At 48.5% G+C, this 26308-nt stretch overlaps 1 protein-coding gene across 1 annotated transcript in view; it reads left to right on the top strand.

Moving 5' to 3' along the window:
• The window catches only part of LOC139758626 (nephrin-like), a 270889-nt gene that overhangs the window by 185697 nt on the left and 58884 nt on the right, over positions 1 to 26308 (top strand). Inside the window, exons 6-13 of the mRNA XM_071680134.1 lie at positions 1609 to 1788; positions 10594 to 10968; positions 11831 to 11950; positions 12260 to 12445; positions 15138 to 15249; positions 16150 to 16328; positions 25124 to 25316; positions 25746 to 25858. Coding sequence (XP_071536235.1) covers positions 1609 to 1788; positions 10594 to 10968; positions 11831 to 11950; positions 12260 to 12445; positions 15138 to 15249; positions 16150 to 16328; positions 25124 to 25316; positions 25746 to 25858 — 1458 coding nt within the window. The remainder of the gene's footprint in view (positions 1 to 1608; positions 1789 to 10593; positions 10969 to 11830; positions 11951 to 12259; positions 12446 to 15137; positions 15250 to 16149; positions 16329 to 25123; positions 25317 to 25745; positions 25859 to 26308) is intronic.

Genomic DNA, 26308 nt, shown 5'->3' on the forward strand with positions numbered 1-26308 from the left:
ACTCATCAGATCACAACGTTTAAGATTGTAAACTCATCAGGTCACAATCTTGAGGACTCTGTAAACCCATCGGGTCACGACGTCTGTCTCACACTGTAAAAAAAAAAAAAGAAAAACAACTGGGTCACATGACATTTTGGACACTACGTAAAACCATTCAGTTTACGTCTTTTGGGACACCCGCGCCCGAGTGTAAACACCTCGCAGATGGGACACACTGGACCGGGGGTTTGGAGAGGGGGCGAGGCGCAGGGGGGTTAGAGGAGGGGGCGGCGGGGAGGTTGGAGGAGGAGGAAGGGGAAAGGAGGGTTAGTGTTGGAGAGGAGGGACTGGGCTGGTAACTCCCGGATGATGGCGACCGAGCGGATCCTTATATTAATCGTTGTGAGTGACGACCCAGTGAGCTAGGTTGGCACACAATCATAATGAGGTTTAACATGGCCCACATCTCGAAGGGGGAGGGGAGAGACACGACCACTCCTCCTCATATTTAAGGAAAAAGAAAATGAGTGGCGCAGAGAAGCTCATTTTCAGCACCTTCACGGGTGCTGAACAAGCAAGGACCCCCGATTTAATGACGGTGCTTGCCAATGAAATCCATTATCTTGACGGGAAAATGAATGCCTCCGCCCCATTTCCCCCACCTCCTCCCCCCAACTTCCGAGGGACTCTTGCCACTGGCGAAGCCTTGGTGTCTTGGAGATGATGGGGAGGTGTTGAGACAGCCATCTTCTCCTCCCTACTCCCTTCTCTGCTCTCCATCACCTCTCATTGCGCCTGGCAAACTTCTCACTAGTTAATGCTGTTTTCTCCCTGGCTGAATAGCGGATCACCTGGCATTGTCCTTGCCTTGGTGGACGTGCAGGCAGTTCCTTCATTTCAGGTCCCTGAGGGAGCTGCCACGACTCCCCAGCGCCTCCTGTATATTGGCCAGGGAGAGAGACCCCCGCGCGCTTTAGGTGGCCAAGAGGGAGTAGGGAAGGCTCCTTTCCTCCCACGGGGTGTGGTGGGGAGGAGCTGTTTGCGAAGGGTTCTGGTGGTCGTGCCGTACATGGGCCAGTGGAGGTCGTGGGTACATGGGGGGGCGTGGCGTGATGCTCCTGTACGTGGGGGAGTCGTAGGGATGATAAGGTGGTCATAGGGAGGCAGTCCATCGTTCGCGTGGAAGTAGTATCTACACCTGTGTACAAAACTGAGGGGATTGTATGTCTGGAAGGGCGCGTCAGTGTCACCGTGGTAGATGGGTGATTTAAGAGACGCTGTAGGTGATGTGGTCCTGGTCTTTCCCAGAAGGTCATCACCCGCTCCCCCTTCCCCGCGGAGAACTTCACCTTCCATAGCCCCCCCTCCAGATATTTTCTCGATCCACATTCCCCCAAGAGTTCTCATAACAAAAGCCTTCTTCAACCCCCCCAGAGAAGGATGTCTCACACACCCACATAGAGTTCTCCCGCACTCGTACAATGCTGTCCTTGACTTGCCGTTGAGCCATACCAATATGTAGAGCGTATCTGATGCATTCGAGACTTTGTTTGTTCAATGACCATTATGTACAGACTGACGGAGGGTTGCCCTGCCTGCCTGTCCCACCTCTTCCTCCTCCCGCAGGTCTGCACGAGGAGGTGGTGGAGGCGTCCAGACAGCCCCGCCGATGGAACGTGAGGAGTCGCTTGGTGTTGCACCCGCAGGCTGAGGACGACGGCCAACAGTACTCCTGCCGTGCCCTTCACCCGGCTCTCCAGCACTCTCCAACCACCCTCGTCGCCTCCGTCAACTTGGCCGTCCTGCGTGAGTTGATTTCCTGTAGTGGCTGCCAATTGGAGGGTCTGTAGTGGGTGCTTGTGGCTGGGTATGTAGTGGGTGCTTGTGGCTGGATATGTAATGTGTGCTTGTGGTTGGGTATGTAGTGGGTGCTTTTACTCGGGCATGTTATGCATATATATATATATATATATATATATATATATATATATATATATATATATATATATATATATATATATATTGGAAAGGATCACAATTTTACGCGTGATCATGTATATTCCTATGAGTCCACGGGGAAAATGAAACACGATAAGTTCCCAAGTGCACTTTCGTGTAATAATCACATCATCAGGGGAGACACAAGAGAGAAATATAAGTCAGTTGATATGGAACGATGAGACCTAGCTAGGACGCCATTTGGTAAACATGCATGTTTACCAAACTGCGTCCTGTGCCTAAGAAGGGGAGCCGATGTGTAGGGTAGGAGAAGGGGAGCCAGTGTGTAAGGTAGGAGAAGGAGGGGAGCCGGTGTGTAAGGTAGGAGAAGGGGAGCCAGTGTGTAAGGTAGGAGGAGGGGAGCCAGTGTGTAAGGTAGGAGAAGGGGAGGCAGTGTGTAAGGTAGGAGAAGGAGGGGAGCCGGTGTGTAAGGTAGGAGAAGGGGAGCCAGTGTGTAAGGTAGGAGAAGAAGGGGAGGCAGTGTGTAAGGTAGGAGAAGGAGGGGAGCCGGTGTGTAAGGTAGGAGAAGGAGGGGAGCCAGTGTGTAAGGTAGGAGAAGGAGGGGAGCCAGTGTGTAAGGTAGGAGAAGGAGGGGAGCCAGTGTGTATGGTAGGAGAAGGAGGGGAGCCAGTGTGTAAGGTAGGAGAAGGAGGAGAGCCAGTGTGTAAGGTAGGAGAAGGAGGGGAGCCAGTGTGTAAGGTAGGAGAAGGAGGGGAGCCAGTGTGTAAGGTAGGAGAAGGAGGGGAGCCAGTGTGTAAGGTAGACGCGGGCAACTTTAAGGACCCCCTCCCCCCCAGTACCGGCTCTTGAACCCCCCCCCCCCCCAGGAAATTACTCGCAAGATATTTATGCCAGCGAACTGGAGGGAGGGAAGGGAGGGAGGGAAGGAAAATGGGAACGAGAAATCGTAAAATTGTAGGGGATCCAATTTTTTCCCCCTTAACAATGATGCATAATGGGTGGTGGTGGGTGGCGTTTGGATAGGGGGCGGTGTGTGTGTGTGTGTGTGTGTGTGTGTGTGTGTGTGTGTGTGTGTGTGTGTGAAGAGTAGGATGAAGAAGCTGCCGTGAGCGTATCGTTCGTTGTGGAGCTTTCAGGTGGCGAAACACTGCCGTAGTAGATAAAGCGTGTCGTACGCTGGGCGGTGGGGTGGGTTGAGGGGCGCCGTAGGAAGCTGTCTTTGAGCGTAGCGCAATGTTGGGGGTGTGGGGTGTGTGGGGCGGGGCGGCTTGTATGTGTCTTGTGGGGTGTGTGGGTGGGTGGGTTTTGGGGTGTGGGGTGTGTGGGGCGGGGCGGTCTGTATGTGTCTTGTGGGGTGTGTGAGTGGGTGGGTTTTGGGGTGTGGGTGGGTGGGTGGGTTTGGGGTGTGTGGGGTGTGTGTAGGTGTGTTTGTGGTGTGTGGGTGGGGGTTTTGGGTGTCGGTGGGTGGGTTTTGGGGTGTGTGTAGGTGTGTTTGTGGTGTGTGGGTGGGGTTTGGGGTGTGGGTGGGTGGGGGTTTGGGGTGTGTGGGTGGGTGGGGTTTGGCTGACCGGTCGCCCTTCCCCCTTGTACGTCGCTCGTGCCTGACGACCGAATTCGGTAGAGTACACACGACGCCGACGAGACGACGCCGCCGCCCCCGCCGGCGGCGTCGAGGAGAGAGAGAGAGCAGCAGTGCAGTGGAGCGCGGGCGCCGCGCGAGACGGCCTTGATGCCGAACGCGCGCGCTCATTTGCGCCGAGTTTTGAACGCGCTGGTTTTTTGTGTTCGTTAGTTAAACTCTGGCGTTTGACTTCGGCGTGGCTTTATGCCGGAAGCTGTTAAGAAAGTTCCTTAAAGAACTGTGTCCGACATTCTGACGAGAACGTTAGAAACGTTTGCACTAGAGCGGTGTAGAAACGTTTGCGCCAGAACGGTGTAGAAACGTTTGCGCCAGAACGGTGTAGAAGCGTTTGCGCTAGAACGGTGTACAAACGTTTGCACCAGAACGGTGTAGAAACGTTTGCGCCGGAACGGTGTAGAAACGTTTGCGCCAGAACGGTGTAGAAACGTTTGCACCAGAACGGTGTAGAAACGTTTGCGCCAGAACGGTGTAGAAACGTTTGCACTAGAACGGTGTAGAAACGTTTGCACTAGAACGGTGTAGAAACGTTTGCACCAGAACGGTGTAGAAACGTTTGCACGAGAACGTTGTAGAAACATTTGCACTAGAACGGTGTAGAAACGTTTACATTAAAACGGTGTAGAAACGTTTGCGCTAGAACGGTGTAGAAACGTTTGCGTTAGAACGGTGTTGAAACGTTTGCACTAGAACGGTGTAGAAACGTTTGCATTAGAACGGTGTAGAAACGTTTGCGTTAGAACGGTGTTGAAACGTTTGCACTAGAACGGTGTAGAAACGTTTGCGTTAGAACGGTGTAGAAACGTTTGCACTAGAACGGTGTAGAAACGTTTGCGCTAGAACGGTGTAGAAACGTTTGCGCTAGAACGGTGTTGAAACGTTTGCACTAGACGTTAGAGAGGGCGATGAAAGTTCCGTCAAGGATGTTTGAGAAGTTCCGAGAGAAGTTTTAGAAATGTTTTCGCCATAAAAATGTTGATCAAAGTTTTAAAACATTGTTACGAGAACGTGTTAGAAACACCCGAACACGAACGCGTTAGAAATACCCGAACATGAACGTGTTAGAAACACCCGAACACGAACGCGTTAGAAATACCCGAACATGAACGTGTTAGAAACACCCGAACATGAACGTGTTAGAAACACCCGAACACGAACGTGTTAGAAACACCCGAACACGAACGTGTTAGAAACACCCGAACACGAACGTGTTAGAAATACCCGAACATGAACGTGTTAGAAACACCCGAACACGAACGTGTTAGAAACACCCGAACACGAACGCGTTAGAAACACCCGAACACGAACGTGTTAGAAACACCCGAACGCGAACGTGTTAGAAACACCCGAACGCGAACGTGTTAGAAACACCCGAACACGAACGTGTTAGAAACACCCGAACACGAACGTGTTAGAAACACCCGAACACGAACGTGTTAGAAACACCCGAACACGAACGTGTTTGAAACATTCAAACAAAAACGTGTGAAACATTCGGAGAAGAACGTGTTAGAAACATTCAAACGAGAATGTATTTGCAACAGAGCCACAGAAAGTTAGCCCTAAAGTGAACCACAGATGTGACACAGGAATGTGGGAAGTATTACATACAAGATTATATTGAGAGCATTATATTCCAGGTTACATTGAGAGCATTATACACCAGATTACATTGAGAGCATTATACACCAGATTACATTGAGAGCATTATACACCAGATTACATTGGAAGCGTGAGACCGAAAGGAGGAGGGAGAAGTGGATTAGATACGTGATTTCCGTACGAAGCAACCAGCGGTGGACAAGGTGGAAGGCCTTGGGGGAAGAAAGTAACGAACCACATGAGACTTTCGTTGTCGTAGGCTGTGAAAGTAGATGGGTAAGGTAGATGACGAGGACGGCGTGGCCGTGAAAGTAGACGTGGATGATGGTAGATGATGAGGGTAGATAATGATCATAACCCGAGGGTTGTGGGAGATGAGGCACTTCATTTTCTTAAAAGGATGTACCCGACCACAGTGTTGGAGAGGGGCACGAGGACTGAAGTTCCATGAGTGGAAATGGTACTAGTGGTTACTATGACGATACATGTAGTTTGTGGTGGCAGGGTAGTTAGGAACGTGTGTGTGTGTGTGTGTGTGTGTGTGTGTGTGTGTTGTCTGACTCTTCTGCCTGTGGTTACACCACAGTATTTGAGCCAAAGTTCTTAAAGAAATATATATATATATATATATATATATATATATATATATATATATATATATATATATATATATATATATATGTATATATATATTTATTTATTTATTTATTTTATTTATTTTGCTTTGTCGCTGTCTCCCGCGTTAGCGAGGTAGCGCAAGGAAACAGACGAAAGAATGGCCCAACCCGCCCACATACACATGTATATACATACATGTCCACCCATGCACAATATACATACCTATACATCTCAATATACACATATATATACACACACAGACATATACATATATACGCATGTACATAATTCATACTGTCTGCCTTTATTTGTTTCCATCGCCACCTCGCCCCACATGGAATAACAACCCCCTCCCCCCTCATGTGTGAGAGGTAGCGCTAGGAAAAAACACCAAAGGCCCCATTCGTTCAGACTCAGTCTCTAGCTGTCATGTAATAATGCACCGAAACCACAGCTCCCTTTCCACATCCAGGCCCCACACACTTTGCATGGTTTACCCCAGACGCTTCACATGCCCTGGTTCAATCCATTGACAGCACGTCGGCCCCGGTATACCACATCGTTCCAATTCACTCTATTCCTTGCACACCTTTCACCCTTCTGCATGTTCAGGCCCCAATCACTCAAAATCTTTTTCACTCCATCTTTCCACCTCCAATTTGGTCTCCCTCTTCTCCTCGTTCCCTCCACCTCTGACACATATATCCTCTTGGTCAATCTTTCCCCACTCATTCTCTCCATGTGACCAAACCATTTCAAAACACCGTCTTCTGCTCTCTCAACCACACTCTTTTTATTTCCACACATCTCTCTCACCCTTACATTACTTACTCGATTAAACCACCTCACACCACATATTGTCCTCAAACATCTCATTTCCAGCACATCCACCCTCCTGCGCACAACTCTATCCATAGCCCACGCCTCGCAACCATACAACATTGTTGGAACCACTATTCCTTCAAACATACCCATTTTTGCTTTCCAAGATAATGTTCTCGACTTCCAAACATTCTTCAAGGCTCCCAGAATTTTCGCCCCCTCCCCCACCCTATGATTCACTTCCGCTTCCATGGTTCCATCCGCTGCCAGATCCACTCCCAGATATCTAAAACACTTCACTTCCTCCAGCTTTTCTCCATTCAAACTTACCTCCCAATTGACTTGACCCTCAACCCTACTGTACCTAATAACCTTGCTCTTATTCACATTTACTCTTAACTTTCTTCTTTCACACACTTTACCAAACTCAGTCACCAGCTTATGCAGTTTCTCACATGAATCAGCCACCAGCGCTGTATCATCAGCGAACAACAACTGACTCACTTCCCAAGGTCTCTCATCCACAACAGACTGCATACTTGCCCCTCTTTCCAAAACTCTTGCATTCACCTCCCTAACAACCCCATCCATAAACAAATTAAACAACCATGGAGACATCACACACCCCTGCCGCAAACCTACATTCACTGAGAACCAATCACTTTCCTCTCTTCCTACACGTACACATGCCTTACATCCTCGATAAAAACTTTTCACTGCTTCAAACAACTTGCCTCCCACACCATATATTCTTAATATATATATATGTATATATATATATATATATATATATATATATATATATATATATATATATATATATATATATATATATATATATATTTATATTAATTACTTAAATACCTATGATAGTGTCTCCTTAAAATATCCCCAGTGTTTTTCGTTTTCTTTGGTAATACTCCAGAAATAGAAAATGGATCGCCCTGAATTCATACCCGTGTCTATATTTGCTTTCCAAGTATTGAACGGTTTGTTAGCTGTCTCTCTTTCCCTATCTATTTTTTTTATTTATTTATTTCATGGTTCATATTTATTACTGAAATTACGGTATTGCATTTGTTTTTTGTATTTATAAGAATTTTTAGTGTTCCAGTGTTCGATGGTATTGCTCATAAAGATGACGATATATATATATATATATATATATATATATATATATATATATATATATATATATATATATATATATATATATATAACAGACTGGCGCAGCCAGACCTTTGTACAGTATATATATATATATATATATATATATATATATATATATATATATATATATATATATATATATATATATTGTGGAAAAGTATAGGCTGTGATTGAGATAAAGTGCAGTGGACAGCAAGGAAGGAACTTGATGGGAGCATCCAAGGTTCGAAATGTAGGTTTGGCTAATGGTCATCAAGAACTGTAGTCATACGGCTTGACGAGGGAGATGGTCGTCGACAAGTGTGATCGTGATGGAGAGGAAGGAAGGGCAAGTACAGGAAAGGCCCGACCCTGGTCGTGGTTGATATGTCGAGATGCAAGGACTGAGGTGGGCGTGTGCGGGCAAGGCTCGCGTGAGTCAGGAGAGAGAGAGAGACTCTGGCAGGATTCAACTCTCTCTCTCTCTCTCTCTCTCTCTCTCTCTCTCTCTCTCTCTCTCTCTCTCTCTCTCTCTCTCTCTCTCTCTCTCCCTTTTGCTCGAAGGGCATGCTAGAGGGGCTGGGAGGCAGGCTTCAGGATTGTGAGTGTGTGAGTGTGTGTGTGTGAGTGTGTGTGTGTGTGTGTGTGTGTGTGTGTGTGTGTGTGAGGCGTGGGGGTGGTTGGTTGGAGGGAAGGGGGAGGAAGGAGGTGAATTAGCATTCGAATGTGAGAGCTTTACGGGACGAAGGACTGCTCCTCCCGTCGATGCCCCTCGACCAGGTACTGCCACCCACTGGCTCTGTGTGTGTGTGTTTGTGTGTGTGTGTGTGTGTGTGTGTGTGTGTGTGTGTGTGTGTGAGAGAGAGAGAGCGAGTGTGTGTGTGTGTGTGTGTGTGTGTGTGTGTGTGTGTGTGTGTGTGTATTGGAGGAGGAGGAGTTGTAAAATGTTTCCTGCCGACGGTGGCCATCTGTCGTACGTATTTGTGGATGTACATATGTAAGTCTCTCTCTCTCTCTCTCTCTCTCTCTCTCTCTCTCTCTCTCTCTCACGCCAAGAGTGTTATAGATTAGGCGATTTAAGTCTAAGTGAAGGAGTGTTGAATGATGTATCTCATTTTCTTCTTTTTTTTTTTTTTTTTAGATACAAGACGGTATTTCAAGGTGCGGGGTAAGACAGGGTAGTGGTACACCCACTCAAAAAAGGTTTACTTTGGAGCTCCCTCTTTTTTTTGGGGGGGGGGGCGGCGCCAAAGGCCATTTAGAGTAGCCAAATTAGTGATATTAAAGTATAGAGGATCGTGATGTAAGGCGGTGTATACACACGGCTCAGGGTTCGGTTCACCCACTGGAAGTAAGCTTGGCAGTGGAACTTCGCCCCAAGCACCCCCAGCACGATAATGCCTTCATTTAAACACGCGACACAAATTTGAATACAGAATTATTCATGCAGAGTTCGGTGTTTCTCAGCCAGATCTCCATGTTGGGCATCGGGATTGAATAATCATAGAAATCGAAGTTTTGCTGGTGTCGTAGGAGAGAAATGTATATATAAATCGAAGTTTTGCTGGTGTCGTAGGAGAGAAATGTATATATAAATCGAAGTTTTGCTGGTGTCGTAGGAGAGAAGTGTATATATAAATCGAAGCTTTGCTGGTGTCGTAGGAGAGAGATGTATATATAAATCGAAGCATTCCTGATGTCGTAGGAGAGAGATGTATATATAAATCGAAGCTTTGCTTGTGTCGTAGGAGAGAGATGTATATATAAATTGAAACTTTGCTTGTGTCGTAGGAGAGAGATGTATATATGAATTGAAGTTTTGCTGGTGTCGTAGGAGAGAGATGTATATATGAATTGAAGTTTTGCTGGTGTCGTAGGAGAGAGAGATGTATATATAAATCGAAGCCTTGCTGGTGTCGTAGGAGTGAGATGTATATATATTACTCTTTTGCTAGGGATGATGTGTGATAGTGGGGAGTATGTACGTTACGAAAAGGCGAGTGGAGTTTGTTTTTATATGTACGGGCCTTTGTGGTGCAGTGGGTTTTACCACTACCGACCATGACCCATCCACGGGCCCACCCAGGGTTCGAACCCTGGATAGGGAAGTTGGCCCACAGTCCACCCAGCTGTTCATCCTCCCATTCGGGGTTTGGTCGGTAAACTAAGGTAAGATCGGTCACGGGCCACAGTACTACAGGTCTACATAATGACCTGCTCGTACTGATGTCACTGCAGATGACCTGCGCGTACTGATGTCACTGCAGACGACCTGCGCGTACTGATGTCACTGCAGATGACCTGCGCGTACTGATGTCACTGCAGATGACCTGCGCGTACTGATGTCACTGCAGACGACCTGTGCGTACTGATGTCACTGCAGACGACCTGCGCGTACTGATGTCACTGCAGATGACCTGCGCGTACTGATGTCACTACAGATGACCTGCGCGTACTGATGTCACTGGAGTCTGTCACTGGTGCCATTATGACTTCAGTAGGTACATACTCCTGTGTGACATAGGCACTTCTACTACTACTACTACTACTACTACTACTACTACTACTACTACTAACTACTGCTGCTGCTGACGTCATTGTAGTTTCCCCTTGATATATTCACCCCAAACGAGGTCACTGACATCCTCTCACGGACGCCATAGTGAAGTCAGTAATCTCCCCACTGAGACAGATGCCACGAAAACCCTTTTTTCCTAGGCCCTTACGGGACACTAATGACGTCACCTGGAGTCCTCTGACGTCACCGCCTCACGGTGACGTCAACCCCTTCCGCCCCATCAAGATGTTCGTCTCTGTTCCAGACCCGCCTGGGGAGCCGGTCATCAGCGGGTACCGAACTGGGGAGGTGTTGGTGGAGGGAGAGCAACGAACCCTCGTCTGCCAGGTTTCGGGCGGCCGGCCACGCCCTTGGGTCACTTGGTACAGACACGGCCGCCCGCTCACCTTCATCGCCACCCATCACCTCCCAAGGGCTCCTGAAGCCTCCGGGGGCGCCACGTCCGCCCCGGACACCTCCTCCGGGGGCGCCGGCACCCAGGGGCGAGGCCCCCGGAGCGTCCGGGTGAGGCTGGTGGTGACAGCGGCGAGGCCAGAGGATGGAGCTGTGTATGAGTGTCGTGTCTCCAGTGACCTTCTGCCACGACCCCTTACCACGAACGTGACCCTCACCGTGCACTGTAAGTCACCCTCACCGTGCACTGTAAGTCACCCTCACCGTGCACTGTGAGTCACCCTCACCGTGCACTGTAAGTCACCCTCACCGTGCACTGTAAGTCACCCTCACCGTGTACTGTGAGTCACCCTCACCGTGCACTGTAAGTCACCCTCACCGTGCACTGTAAGTCACCCTCACCGTGCACTGAGTCACCCTCACCGTGCACTGTAAGTCACCCTCACCGTGCACTGTAAGTCACCCTCACCGTGTACTGTAAGTCACCCTCACCGTGTACTGTGAGTCACCCTCACCGTGCACTGTAAGTCACCCTCACCGTACACTGTGAGTCACCCTCACCGTGCACTGTGAGTCACCCTCACCGTGCACTGTAAGTCACCCTCACCGTGCACTGTAAGTCACCCTCACCGTGCACTGTAAGTCACCCTCACCGTGCACTGTAAGTCACCCTCACCGTACACTGTAAGTCACCCTCACCGTACACTGTAAGTCACCCTCACCGTGCACTGTAAGTCATGTTTATAATTATATTAATTTTCAGTTTAATGTAATTTTTCGTTCGTGTTACTTCTCACTGTTGAAGCATTTTGACTCCCGTGTAGTGAGTACCTGTTGAGCGTTCATCATTTTCTTCATAGACGGTGGGTAACATGGAGGGAGCTTACCTCATACTGCCCAGGAGTTTCCCCACCCACGCCACCGCCCACCACCGCCCCCCATCCACGCCCACCATCAACTACAACCTTTGACGAATCAACCACATCAGTAACTCCAACCTTTGACGACAACCACCCCCCCTAAACCCATCCTCCCTCCCTCAACCCACCTTCCATCAACGACTAGTTTCTCCCTCCTCTTGTTTGCAGACGCCCCGGAGCGAGCGACCATATCGGGGCCTTCCGTCGTGGCTGCGGGCCAGGTGGCCACGCTCACCTGCCGCACCTCACCTTCGAACCCACCCGCCACCCTCACCTGGCGTCTGGAAGGTGAGTAGCCAACCACCATCACCACCATCACCTTCCCCTGACCTGTACTTCTCACACACCAACTCCCCATTCCCCTTATAGCCAGCTCCCTTCCCTCCCCCCACACACACACACACCCACCCTTCCCCCACTTCACCTAGGTTCTCTTGCGGAGTGTCGTATACCTCAGTAGCCAAGGCCTCTAGGTGCTTGCATAGGGGGGAAGGCTTATGTCCTCCTTCCCCCCTCCTCCTTTCCCCCAGCACAACAAGTAGGATGAAGAGAAAGGCTTCTTGGCCAGCCACTCCACCTCACCTTCTCTTCCCTTAGGGGCTGTGGTGACCTCGATGCCAGCGGTGGTCAGCGAGGAGGAAGGCGGTGGGTGGCAGACGACCTCAGAGCTGACCCATCAGCTGCCCAGGTCACAGAAGGTGAGCCAGACCACAGCCCAGTGCCAGGCCACGCACCCAGCAGCTCACCGCCCCATCAACGACACACACGTCATCAACGTCATCAGTAAGTTGATAACTGACACCCACCCCCTTTCCCGAAGGTCACGTGACAGCTTAACGATACCCACACTGATAAGGACGACAGGAACGAACTGCCTGAGGGACGAATGACTTAAGTCATTCGTCTTTCAGAGGATGGGTGACTCAAGTCATGTCGTCTTCATCAGTAGGAGTCGAAGGTTGGGGGCTAGATGAATCCCCCATCACATTAAAAGTGGGGTTTTTTCTTCTTTTTTTTTTACGATTTAAGTATACCATTGTCCACTTTACAACTTATAATGCATATGTAGATATCAAACATATTCAGGAGGGTTGGGGGGGGGGGGGCACTTTTCACGTAGTGATCACACGTACGAATACCATGATCAAATCTTCCTTGAACTGATGTTACATCTGCTGTGCCTTGTGTGGACAGACGTTTAGATCACAGATGATAAGTGTGACAGGTTGCTGGAGGTGTCTGGCAGTGATCACTCACACACACACACACACACACACACACACACACACACACACACACACACACACACACACACCACCGCCTGCCCTCCCTTCCCACACCCATCACCCACATCGACAGTCACCCCACCGATCGTGTCAACGAACCCCCACCCAACCCCAATCTCACCGACCCCATTATCCCCCCTCATCATCCAACCCCATGAACCAACGACTTCAGTCTCACCCACACCATCGAGTCACCTCCTCATCCACCCCCGTCAACCACCACCACTACTGCGCCAAGCACCAGCAAGAGCAAGGAAGTTGTGGCTCCCCAGGGCCCAGAACACATGCCCCTCCGAGGGATGGGGTCCCGACTCCGTTAAAAGATAGAGCCATTTTTCACTCGGGGTCATCAAGAAAAGAAAACGGGGGGAAACTGCAGGTCGAGATGTCCTGTAATCATGCCGGTCTTTGAACCCCCTGAGAACGATGGTACGACCCCTGTCACACGACGGTACGACCCCTGGAACACGACGGTACGACCCCTGTCACACGACGGTACGACCCCTGGAACACGACGGTACGATCCCTGAAGGACACGAGCACTGGATCAAGATGGAAAGACGACCTACCCATCCTCCTCCTTCGAGTGCGACGGTGCGACACCCTGAATGTGGGGGGGTGTCCTGACCTCTGACCTGACCCTCATACCCAAGGGTCGTAAGGTCGTGGCAAAGGGTCGTACCATCGTCCTCAAGGATTCAAAGGCTCACGAATGATGGCAGACGGAAGGAGTAAAGCTTGGGACTGTACTAAACCCAGGTTATACCCCGTCCTTTCTGAGCATGAGCAGCAGCAGCAGGGGTAATGATAGGTCGTAAGGCAAAGGAATTCACCCTCTGGCCCGCCCTCCTCCAGCGTTGTAGGTACTGACCAAGTCCTTATGCATCGACTCGAGGGCTTTCCAAGGAAGACGATGCCACCCGTCCACCTAAACCCACATCATCCAACGTGGGTGTTGAGGAAGCAGGACTCAGCCAGTGTGGAGCCCACTCCACTCGTGCTTCCAAGAAGTGGAAGTGTGTGTGGTCCACTGAAAACACATGACTGTCTACCCACCTCACCCTTATCCCTAAAGTGGTAGAAGGTGCTGCTGTTACCACTGGGAAAAGAGGCGACTACCTACCCACTTCGGAGTGGTATACGTCGCTGCTTCTACCACTGGTAGAAGGTAAACACATCTCCCAAGAAGATAGGGGGGGTCTGGCAATCCATTTTTCAGGTGGAACGTCCTCCACCACAGGCTAGTGGAAGACAGAGAGAGAGAGAGAGAGAGAGAGAGAGAGAGAGAGAGAGAGGATGATGGGCTGGAGTGTACTGAACTCCCGTTTTCCGTTTGTAGACCCACCCATCAAAAACGTGAATAAGGGGACACGTTTGATTCATGGCTGTTGCCAGGAGGCGGAGGAACGGTGGAGGCATTTTGCATTCGATTTTCCATGAAATGATACGGTCGTGATCTCATCACATCCACACACCCAGGGGTCATCACATTCATACACCCAGAGGTCATCACATCCATACACCCAGAGGTCATCACATCCAAACACCCAGAGGTCATCACATCCATACACCCAGAGGTCATCACATCCATACACCCAGAGGTCATCACATCCATACACCCAGAGGTCATCACATTCATACACCCAGGGGTCATCACATCCAAACACCCAGAGGTCATCACATCCATACACCCAGAGGTCATCACATCCATACACCCAGAGGTCATCACATCCATACACCCAGAGGTCATCACATTCATACACCCAGGGGTCATCACATCCATACACCCAGAGGTCATCACATCCATACACCCAGAGGTCATCACATTCATACACCCAGGGGTCATCACATCCAAACACCCAGAGGTCATCACATCCATACACCCAGAGGTCATCACATCCATACACCCAGAGGTCATCACATCCATACACCCAGAGGTCATCACATTCATACACCCAGGGGTCATCACATCCATACACCCAGAGGTCATCACATCCATACACCCAGAGGTCATCACATTTATCACTTTATCTCACTGAAGTTGATACGCGCCCGGTAAATGGGCCTTGTCAGTGTCGTTTATCATTTTCATTGGTAGCAGAACTATATTCATTATCATTATTATTATTATTATTATTATTATTATTATTATTATTATTATTATTATTCTATCGTCTTCCTCGGCCCAGAGCGCCCTGGCTGGCCGGTCGTCGAGGTGGTGGGAGGCGAGGAGGTGGTGGCCGGGGACCAGGTGGAGGTGCTGTGTACCTCCCACGGGGGCAACCCCCCTCCAGCCCTAACGTGAGTGACCTCCTGACTTTACGACTGCCGAGATCCCGTGGCCTTGACCCGAGGGCGGGCCCGTCCTCGCCAGCGGGGTCCGTCTTTCTTCTGGCCCTTGCACAGAAAAAAAGGGACCCCCTGCCTTTTTATTTCCTTCTTCCCGACCTTACCCAGATGCCACTACTACCCCTCTCTCTCTCTCTCTCTCTCTCTCTCTCTCTCTCTCTCTCTCTCTCTCTCTCTCTCTCTCTCTCTCTCTCTCTCTCTCTCTCTCTCTCTCCTACATTCTTGCTCACCCAACACTCTTGACTGCTTCGTCTCGTTCAGGAAATGAAAGATATTTGTACGCATGAATATTTCTCTATATTTTTGTCCACATGTGCATGATCTATCTATCTATCTATCTATCTATCTATATATATATATATATATATATATATATATATATATATATATATATATATATATATATATATATATATATTCTTATGAGTCCACGGGGAAAATGAAACACGAAAAGTTCCCAAGTGCACTTTCGTGTAATAATCACATCATCAGGGGAGACACAAGAGAGAAATATAACAGTCACTTGATATACATGTTTACCAAATGGCGTCCTAGCTTCGTCTCTTCGATGTATATCAACTGACTGTTATATTTCTCTCTTGTATCTCCCCTGATGATGTGATTATTACACGAAAGTGCACTTGGGAACTTTTCGTGTTTCATTTTCCCCGTGGACTCATGGGAATATCTTGATCACGCGCAAAATTGTGATCCTTTCCAATATATATATATATATATATATATATATATATATATATATATATATATATATATATATATATATAGTAAATGTAAGAGGAACGTAGGTGGAAAGGGGCGTGACTAATGCGTGAGTGATGGTGGTGTTTACAGGATATACAAGGCGGGGCGTAAGGTGGCAGCAGTGGTGGAACAGGTGGTAGGGGGCGTGACCCAGGCTCGGGCCCTCCTGCAGGTGACCCCTTCGGACAACGGCCAACAGCTGACCTGCCAGGTCTCCAATCCAGCCACCAGCGCGCCCATGGCGTCCCACGCCACCATCACCCTGCAATGTGAGTCGTGTCAACTAACCCCCCCTCTCCTCCACCCTACCCTACCCTCAGGGATGGGATTGGCAGGGCATCTCTCTCTCTCTCTCTCTCTCTCTCTCTCTCTCTCTCTCTCTCTCTCTCTCTCTCTCTCTCTCTCTCTCTCTCTCTCTCTCTCCCCCCCCCTAGATCAGACCACAGTGCCGGACTTGACTTCTCAACCCACCCCTCCCTACCTCCAACCTCCCAAGACCTTTTTCACCGTGGGTTCCCAGCCAGACAGACACCTCCCTTTGAAGTTGATGGAGAGAGAGAAGAGAGAGAGAGAGAGAGAGAGAGAGAGAGAGAGAGAGAGAGAGAGAGAGAGAGAGAGAGAGAGAGAGAGAGAGAGGTTGCAGCTGCGCCCCCCCCCCAAAAAAAAAAAAGGTTGAGGGGAGGAGAATCTATTCTATCATCTTTTCACAGTGGCGATTGGCATTATCTTATCCCTTGTATTCCTTATCTTTCTTATCGGTATGTCGTCGCCTGCTTATCTGTCTTTAAGGGCAGATGTGTCCTAAAGTGAGACGACATATATTTCACACCTGTGTGCCCTAAATATTTTTCTCTTTTTTTTTTTTTACCCCAATTCTTTCGATTAATTCCGTGTTTCCTTCCATGTTTTCTGTAAATTGAAATTCTTAGAATATCCAGTAATTAGTCTGGACTTGCTTAATAGTAAAACTAAAGTGACAGATATGTCAGTTAATTTTCTGTACGTATGTGTATATATATGTGTGTGTGTGTGTGTGTGTGTTTGTATATGTGTGTGTGTGTGTGTGTGTGAATACCCTTTTGCGTGTTACGGGGAGAATGTGTTTGATACACGCTGACAGCAGGTAAGGGGACGATGTTAGGTCCCTGCTCCCAAGTCTTCCCACACACACACACACACACACACACACACACACACACACACACACACACACACACACAGATTCCTGCAGTTTATCTCCTGCTGGATGAACGATCTACCTGGCGGCTCCAACTCCCTCTGGGACCCATCCTCGTCGCTTGACATCATCTCACCAGTTTGGAGGGTTGGACTCTCATCAGCTAGGTATCGAACTAGGTTTGGGATCTGTCAAGGTTGCATGTTGTCGCTGTCTTCTTCCAGTTCTCTCCCATCCCTCTATTCCCTCCCCAATGACCTTCGCACCATCTGCATAACGTATATTCGGGTCATTTAGATCGGTCCAATGGAGAGGAAATGGTCCCAGAAAAAGCCTGGGCACTCGGCTGGTGACACACCACACACCCTTCTCTACCCATTTCGAGATGGTCTCCCCTGACACGCGTCCATAACTCCCTTCCATCAAGGCTATTTATCCGTTAAATATATATATATATATATATATATATATATATATATATATATATATATATATATATATATATATATATATATATATATAATCCCTGGGGATAGGGGAGAAAGAATACTTCCCACGTATTCCCTGCGTGTCGTAGAAGGCGACTAAAAGGGAAGGGAGCGGGGGGCTGGAAATCCTCCCCTCTCATTTTTTTTTAAATTTTCCAAAAGAAGGAACAGAGAAGGGGGCCATGTGAGGATATTCCCTCAAAGGCCCAGTCCTCTGTTCTTAACGCTACCTCGCTAATGCGGGAAATGGCGAATAGTATGAAAGAAAAAAAAAAAATATATATATATATATATATATATAAAGGTCTCCCCTTTATTCCTGCTCGGTGTTCAAGCTTCTCGATAACCCTTCCATGTGGTGAAGTGAGGGCGCTGCTTGGCGGTCCAGATGCCAAACGGCTCCACCCTTTCGTTCGTCCGGGACGTGGAGCTCACTCTCTCGTAGAATTCGTGAGAGACACGTTTAACTCGACGTGACTGATTTCCTAACACCAAGTCTGTCTCTCACCTAGGTAACTGGTTCCTCTGTAGAGAGTAAGTGTGTAAAGATGATGATGTTTATGTGTCTGAGGAAGAGAGAGAGAGAAGAGAGAGAGAGAGAGAGAGAGAGAGAGAGAGAGAGAGAGAGAGAGAGAGAGAGAGAAAGAGAGAGAGAGAGAGAGAGATGACGAATCGTACTGCATTGATATCATTATGGAATGAGCCATGACGACTCCAGCAACAGGTCGTAGAAAAGGAGATTGGTTGCGTAATCAATGGCAACAATGTAGAAAAAAAAAGAATTTCCATTTTCTCGACTTAAAAGACTAATAACAGTAACCCAACAGAAGTGATTCCCAGGAAAGTCGACGCCATCCCCCAGCATCGAACGCACTAGCTATCCTGTTCCACGACAAACACACACACACACACACACACACACACACACACACACACACACACACACGGGTGCGAAAGCCTCTATATTATGCTCAGTGCAATGGCAGTTTGCAATAGAATTTCGCCTTCCTTTTAATGCTTTCTCACACAAACTTTTTGAGCACGATGGCCCGCACGCCCCTGGAGCACGTTGATGCGGCCCTTGCGCGACTCGTAGGGATGATGGCCTTGGACTCTGACCTGACCCTTTAAGGGGTCAGGTTCATATGCCAGGCCACCATCATACCCTGGGGGTCGTACCGTCGCACACTTCACGTGATTGAGTTGAACGACTTAGGCCTTTATGATGGTGTGTTCATGTGATTAATGCATTATGATGGTGTGTTCGTGTGATTAATGCATTATGATGGTGTGTTCGAGTGATTAATGCATTATGATAGTGTGTTCGTGTGATTAATGCATTATGATGGTGTGTTCGTGTGATTAATGCATTATGATGGTGTGTTCGTGTGATTAATGCATTATGATGGTGTGTTCGTGTGATTAATGCATTATGATGGTGTGTTCGTGGGATTAATGCATTATGATGGTGTGTTCGTGGGATTAATGCATTATGATGGTGTGTTCGTGGGATTAATGCATTATGATGGTGTGTTCGTGTGATTAATGCATTATGATGGTGTGTTCGTGGGATTAATGCATTATGATGGTGTGTTCGTGTGATTAATGCATTATGATAGTGTGTTCGTGTGATTAATGCATTATGATGGTGTGTTCGTGTGATTAATGCATTATGATAGTGTGTTCGTGTGATTAATGCATTATGATGGTGTGTTCGTGTGATTAATGCATTATGATGGTGTGTTCGTGTGATTAATGCATTATGATGGTGTGTTCGTGTGATTAATGCATTATGATGGTGTGTTCGTGTGGTTAATGCATTATGATGGTGTGTTCGTGTGATTAATGCATTATGATAGTGTGTTCGTGTGATTAATGCATTATGATGGTGTGTTCGTGTGATTAATGCATTATGATGGTGTGTTCGTGTGGTTAATGCATTATGATGGTGTGTTCGTGTGATTAATGCATTATGATGGTGTGTTCGTGTGATTAATGCATTATGATGGTGTGTTCGTGTGATTAATGCATTATGATAGTGTGTTCGTGTGATTAATGCATTATGATGGTGTGTTCGTGTGATTAATGCATTATGATAGTGTGTTCGTGTGATTAATGCATTATGATGGTGTGTTCGTGTGATTAATGCATTATGATGGTGTGTTCGTGTGATTAATGCATTATGATGGTGTGTTCGTGTGATTAATGCATTATGATGGTGTGTTCGTGTGGTTAATGCATTATGATGGTGTGTTCGTGGGATTAATGCATTATGATGGTGTGTTCGTGGGATTAATGCATTATGATGGTGTGTTCGTGGGATTAATGCATTATGATGGAGTGTTCTTGTGATTAATGCATTATGATGGTGTGTTCGTGTGATTAATGCATTATGATGGTGTGTTCGTGGGATTAATGCATTATGATGGTGTGTTCGTGTGATTAATGCATTGATATTCTTCTTGATCCGTAGTTAATCATTCAGAGCCACTTGTATATAGATAAGGCCCAACACGACCAACTTCTCCTTCCGTCAGGAAATGGAAATATCATGTATGTAGATATTTTTTTTCTATTTCTTAATTATTCGGCGTTTCCCGCGATAGTGAGGTAGCGCCAGAAACAAAGAACAGCCTCATTCGCTCACATGCACGCTCAGTCTTCCATATATAGTGTATGAAAATTTCCTTTGACCGCTTCGCTTGCTTCGGTGCAGCCAATTGACAGCACGTCTCCCCCCCTGTATACACAGTGCTCAAATTCGGTCTATCACATGCACACCTAAGACTTTACTGCAAGCTCAGGTCCCCAGAACCTCAAAGCTACTGCTCTTTCTTGAGAAATAGAACTGCAATCCCATCCACTCTTTCTGCCTTGCCACACTACGTCTTACCAAAGGCTTTAACCATCTTTTCTCTTTTCACTGAACCACTTCTCACTTCGCATTCCTCCTCGACTTCAAATCCGCACACCTGCCGCCTTATCATTTAACTCATACAAGAGTCCATCAAATTACTCTGTGTCTCACCCTCACCCTTTCCTTATTTGTTTCCCATCTCCTCCTGTCATTGGTGCTCCACACACTCACTATTGACTAAATTCTAAAACGCTCACACATTCACCCTAAAGTTCGTCCATACTCCCTCACCCCAACTTTGATTTGACTTCTTTTCCAGCCCCCTCTACTTTCTTCTTGTTACCTCCAGCTTCCTCTTATACATCTCCCAATCACTCGCACTCCTTCCCTGTAGGTAACTTCTTTACAGCTGCCTCGTCTCTTTCCTTGGCAGCTTTACTTCCTCATCCCACCGCTGGCTATCCTCGGCCCATTTTGAGAGGGCTTATCTAACATGGGTCCTCCTTTCCCTACCACTTTGAACATCATCTGTCCATCGACGGAGTTTCCCATTCATATGCCTGCCTGATGGTCTTGCTTCTCAATTAGCCTCCTGTGCGGTACAAGCAGTGTCAAATGCTTCTTCTTTTTTTCTTTAGCAGTCCAGATACAAGCAGGCCAGCCAGCCTTCCCCCTTTTTTGCCTAAGATAGAAGCTTGATCACTCGTAAGGTTCTCAGTGGTTTGTTACACATGACTTCTTTTCCCAAGGACCATGTTATCTCTCACTTCCCAAAGACCATGTTATGTCTCTTCCCAAAGACCATGTTATCTCTCACTCTGGTAAGTTCTTTTCAGAAGAAACTCGTCCATTTGCTCTGTGTGTGTGTGTGGCGAGTTGCCAGATAACGCTGGTGCCACTGCCCTGTTAAAAGAAGTAAAGGGATGAAAGGAAAATCCCATTTCTTGTCTCGTGAATGTACGTTAGGAGCGAGGGAAGTCCTCTTTTACGATTCGATTTTATTGCCCTTAATTCCATTCCAATTTTTATTGAGGGGGGGAGGAAGGGTGCGGAGGGGGGTTTAGTGATCGGTTGCGTAAAGATTCACTCACGGAGCCGTCGTCTGTACCACCGTGGTTAAAGTTGAGGACGACGTTGCGAGTCGTAGTACAAGAGCGGTTGCAGAGCGACGCCTGCGCACGACGGCACGTCACACAACACCACCTCTCTCCCTCCCTCCCTTTTGAGCTCGACGCGGGAGGGACGCCCGACCCTCAGGCGCCGCAGCGTCGACTCGACTCGAGAGCATCACGTTGCTGACGACCACCACCACCACCGAACGCGACCCATGGTGGAGGGCGGGGGCGATCATACAGTGGCCTTGCCTTTCGTGAATGGATCGTACCGGTGAGCTCAACAGATCGAATTACGACTCATGGGTGTTGCTTGTTGCTTCTGCACGTGATTTTGCCGCTCACACACACACACACACACACACACACACACACACACATATATATATATATATATATATATATATATATATATATATATATATATATATATATATATATATATATATATATCAACCGTGGTTATCCCCCCCCCCCTGTTTCTCTTCCAGACAGTGAAAATGTAAAATAGAAATAATGAGAAAGAAAAAAATTCTCCTTTATGCAAAATCCTTGAACTCCGTACTTAGTACAACTGTCCCCCATTAATTAAGGTGGGGAATAGGAGGGTGGTGGGGGAAGAAGGCCATTTGGAGCACCATTTACCAGTTCTCTCGTCTTAACGTCGTTACGCATATGGAACTGCAGTGTCAGAACACCTGTCATCTGCAGGCACTTCCAGATCTCCGATCAAAACTAGATCGTATCACTGAGAGATGATTTGCATGCATGGTACCCCTGCATCATATCGTGGGAACACATACACACCCAGACACTTCCTCCTCTTCCGTACTAGACGATGAACGAAGATCATTTGCAAACCTCTTCTTCACGCCTCGTTCTCACCATTCCATGTATTGTCTTTCCTCCGTCGGAGTATCTAATATGTTGAAGACAGCGGCACGACTCTCGAATACGACGGTACGACCCTTGGGCATGATGATGCGCCCGTCGCTGCGACTTCGTTCTTCAAGGGTCGTCAGTAGGTCTAATGAGGTCAAGCCACTCCATTACCCAACCATCGCGCCGTCAGTCTCCGTGGTCGTGTTCAAGGGTCGGATATCAGTATCAACTGGTCGTCATATGTTGAAGGGGGTCGTACTGTCGTGCACCATTGTCGTACTGCCGTGCACCAGGGTCGTACCGTCGTGCACCAGGGGTCGTACCGTCGTGCACCAGGGTCGTACCGCCGTGCACCAGGGGTCGTACCGTCGTGCACCAGGGGTCGTACCGTCGTGCACCAGGGATCGTACCGTCGTGCACTAGGGGTCGTACCGTCGTGCACCAGGGGTCGTACCGTCGTGCGCTAAGGTCGTACCTCAGGGCCGCACTGTCGTGCACAAGCTCGAAGGGGGGTGGCAACCTTGTGTTCAGGGGCCATGCCATTGTCTCTTAAGCATCGCATTTAGGGCCCGTACCATCGCGCGCCGAAAGAATGGCATCTCCGTGTTCGAAAAGCCTCATATACGCCACAGTAGCTCCGTGCCCAAAGGACCGAAGTGGCAAATAGACCAATGGTATTCGCACAGTTCCCGTTGGCATCACCAACACGTACATTCGTCCCGATGGTGTATACCAGAGAGCCTGGTCGTTCAACAGGTGGGGAAGCTGTCCAGTGTCGACCCCACATCTTCGGCAGTTGGTAACAGCCCACGAGATCAGGTCCTGAAGGGATGGATGTGGGTCTCACAGGGCGGCCCTGTTGTAGGATGGGGGGGGGGGGGGTTGTACTTCTGCGATGGCGTTCAGTAGTTAATGGCAGACACATCCCTCGTTCAGAGGCCATGTCCCTGCGCACAGAGGACGTCTTAAAAAGTGGTGGTCCGTGTGGCTTGGTCTGTCCTTTGTTGACGAGAGAGAGAGAGAGAGAGAGAGAGAGAGAGAGAGAGAGAGAGAGAGAGAGAGAGAGAGAGAGAGAGGGAATTTCTTAGGTGACAGAATGCTTTTTTTTTTCACTATTACGGAAGAATGGTCAGAAATTTCCCCGACCCATTCTTCTTTTTTTAGACCAGTTTTGTAGCAGGATGAGAGATGACAAGGCTGGTTCCCCAATGAATAGAAACAAGACTTGAAGACAAAAGCGTCATTGTGTGTGTGTGTGTGTGTGTGTGTGTGTCGTTGTTCGTGTGCTTCCTAGAGGCCAGGCGCTCTTCATACGAAGACAAGCGACCTGGTGGTCTCAGCGCCTCCTAGCGATGAGCAGAGCCACGCATATGATAACCAATAGCCGTTGACAGGGAGTCGCTACGCCCTTCGTCCTCGCACACGAGAACTTGTAGCCCGACGTACACCGAGGAGGGAGGTGTGTGTGTGTGTGTGTGGGTGTTCTGTGTAGCAGCACTCGCGTCTTGACAGAAAGGGACGTTGAATTATATGATGAAGGCGGCACTAATTGGAGAACTTGACAGGTACCCTTAGCAACCCGGTCACAGATAAAGGCCAAAGAAGCCTGGACGTTATCGCTTGCTTCATGGCGTGCACACCACAGGACTCACAAGAACCCCGAATCATTTGAGGGATCACGGAAAGAAAGATCATCTTTGTTTCCCACCCTGACGGTTTGGCGTGGATGCCGTCCACGCCAATCCGTCAGGAGGTAACTCGTGTTTAAAAGGCATGCCCATGGACGAGAGAGAGAGAGAGAGAGAGAGAGAGAGAGAGAGAGAGAGAGAGAGAGAGAGAGAGAGAGAGAGAGAGCAACAGAGCGGCGAACAGCGAACATGACTTCCAGTCCGGGAAAGTCATCTCTCGACGACTGGCGATCAGAATCATCCGAGGCTTCGACAGCCTCAGTGTCGCCAGCGACTTAAGACGAGATCGACGTGGTTTCACCCGGAATCATGCATTCAAAAAGTCGGTGGCGAGTGAGTTTCAAAGTCGTATGAGGCAAAGTGATATTTCTTCGACGACCATGCTGACGTAAAGACTGGCGCACCAACAGGATTGACTGAAAGCAATGCGTACAGAAATTCGCCATGGTGCTCTCTCTCTCTCTCTCTCTCTCTCTCTCTCTCTCTCTCTCTCTCTCTCTCTCTCTCTCTCTCTCTCTCTCTCGTTTTCCTTTCAGAAGAGCGGCAACGTGTTGGCAACCGGCAACGAAGAATATTCCATCTTGCACGGGTCAGAATATTAATAAAGGGGGTACGCATGTATCCTTTTTTTCCTTCCTTTTTACTCGTTTCCAGTGTGTTGGCAGCCAAGAAGAGAACGTGTTTACCTATCATGAATATATTCTGTCGGTAAAGATAACTTTACGTAATCTTTAGACTATTACCTATTTAGATATGACTTCTTCTTTTTTTTTCCACTGAAGTGTACGCCTCTCAGAAAGTTCAATTCGTGTCGTGTCTTTCCTCCTCACACGCTTCCCCTCCCCGTGCCCCTTCGACAGTCCCGGCGTGGGAGGTTTCGGGGTGGGTCAGCCCCAGCAGCGTCGAGGCTGGGCAGGTGGCCACCCTAACCTGCGAGACCTCCTCCAGCGTCCCGCCCTCGGCACTCACCTGGCGCACCGACGGAGGAGCGCCCCTGCCGGAGGGTGCCACGATCTCCCACTCCCCCGGTCTCTTCGGCGGCACCATCACCAGGTAGGTCCTCATTCGAACTCAGTTTTGTCACTCGTGGCCACACTGTACAGTGGATATTTTGCGCGTGCGTGAATGCCTTTCTATGAACAACATATCGGTTTCAGTGAATGGTCGCAACACCCCGTCTTTGCAGAGGGTGGAACTAGAGTGGGGAGGAGGTGATGGTGTTGGGAGTGTAATATCTTCCCTTTTGAATATACGTTGAAATAAAAAATATGTATGTACTTTGGAAATCATTATTACTGTTGTATGTAATAAAAAAAAAAAAATAATGACAGAATCAGTACGTTTTCCCCATTTAAGGTCACTCTGTGTATAGGGCTTGGAAAATGAGGCAGAGGGACACTGATTTTCCTCTTTTCTTGTTTTCTTTTTCCTTCGCCCGTCACGGTCCTCACATTCATGTCCTCCCCTTGCTTCACTTTCCAGGTCTGAGGTGAAGGTGAGGGCCGAGGTGGAAGAAAATGACCGGACCTTCACCTGCGAGGCTGACAACGGACTGGGCGTCACTGTTGCCACCAACGTCAGCCTTGACGTTCTACGTGAGTGTTGTCACGTTTGAACCTGTCGGTGATGGTGTTGGCACACACCTGAACCTGTGGATGGTGGTGTTGGCACACACCTGAACCTGTGAGTGGTGGTGTTGGCACACACCTCAACCTGTGGATGGTGGTGTTGGCACACACCTGAACCTGTGGGTGGTGGTGTTGGCACACACCTGAACCTGTGGATGGTGGTGTTGGCACACACCTGAACCTGTGGGTGGTGGTGTTGGCACACACCTGAACCTGCGGGTGGTGGTGTTGGCACACACCTGAACCTGTGAGTGGTGGTGTTGGCACACACCTGAACCTGTGGGTGGTGGTGTTGGCACACACCTGAACCTGTGGGTGGTGGTGTTGGCACACACCTGAACCTGTGGGTGGTGGTGTTGGCACACACCTGAACCTGTGGGTGGTGGTGTTGGCACACACCTGAACCTGTGGATGGTG

Source organism: Panulirus ornatus, chromosome 31 (assembly GCF_036320965.1).
Source record: "Panulirus ornatus isolate Po-2019 chromosome 31, ASM3632096v1, whole genome shotgun sequence".
Lineage (NCBI taxonomy): Eukaryota > Metazoa > Arthropoda > Malacostraca > Decapoda > Palinuridae > Panulirus > Panulirus ornatus.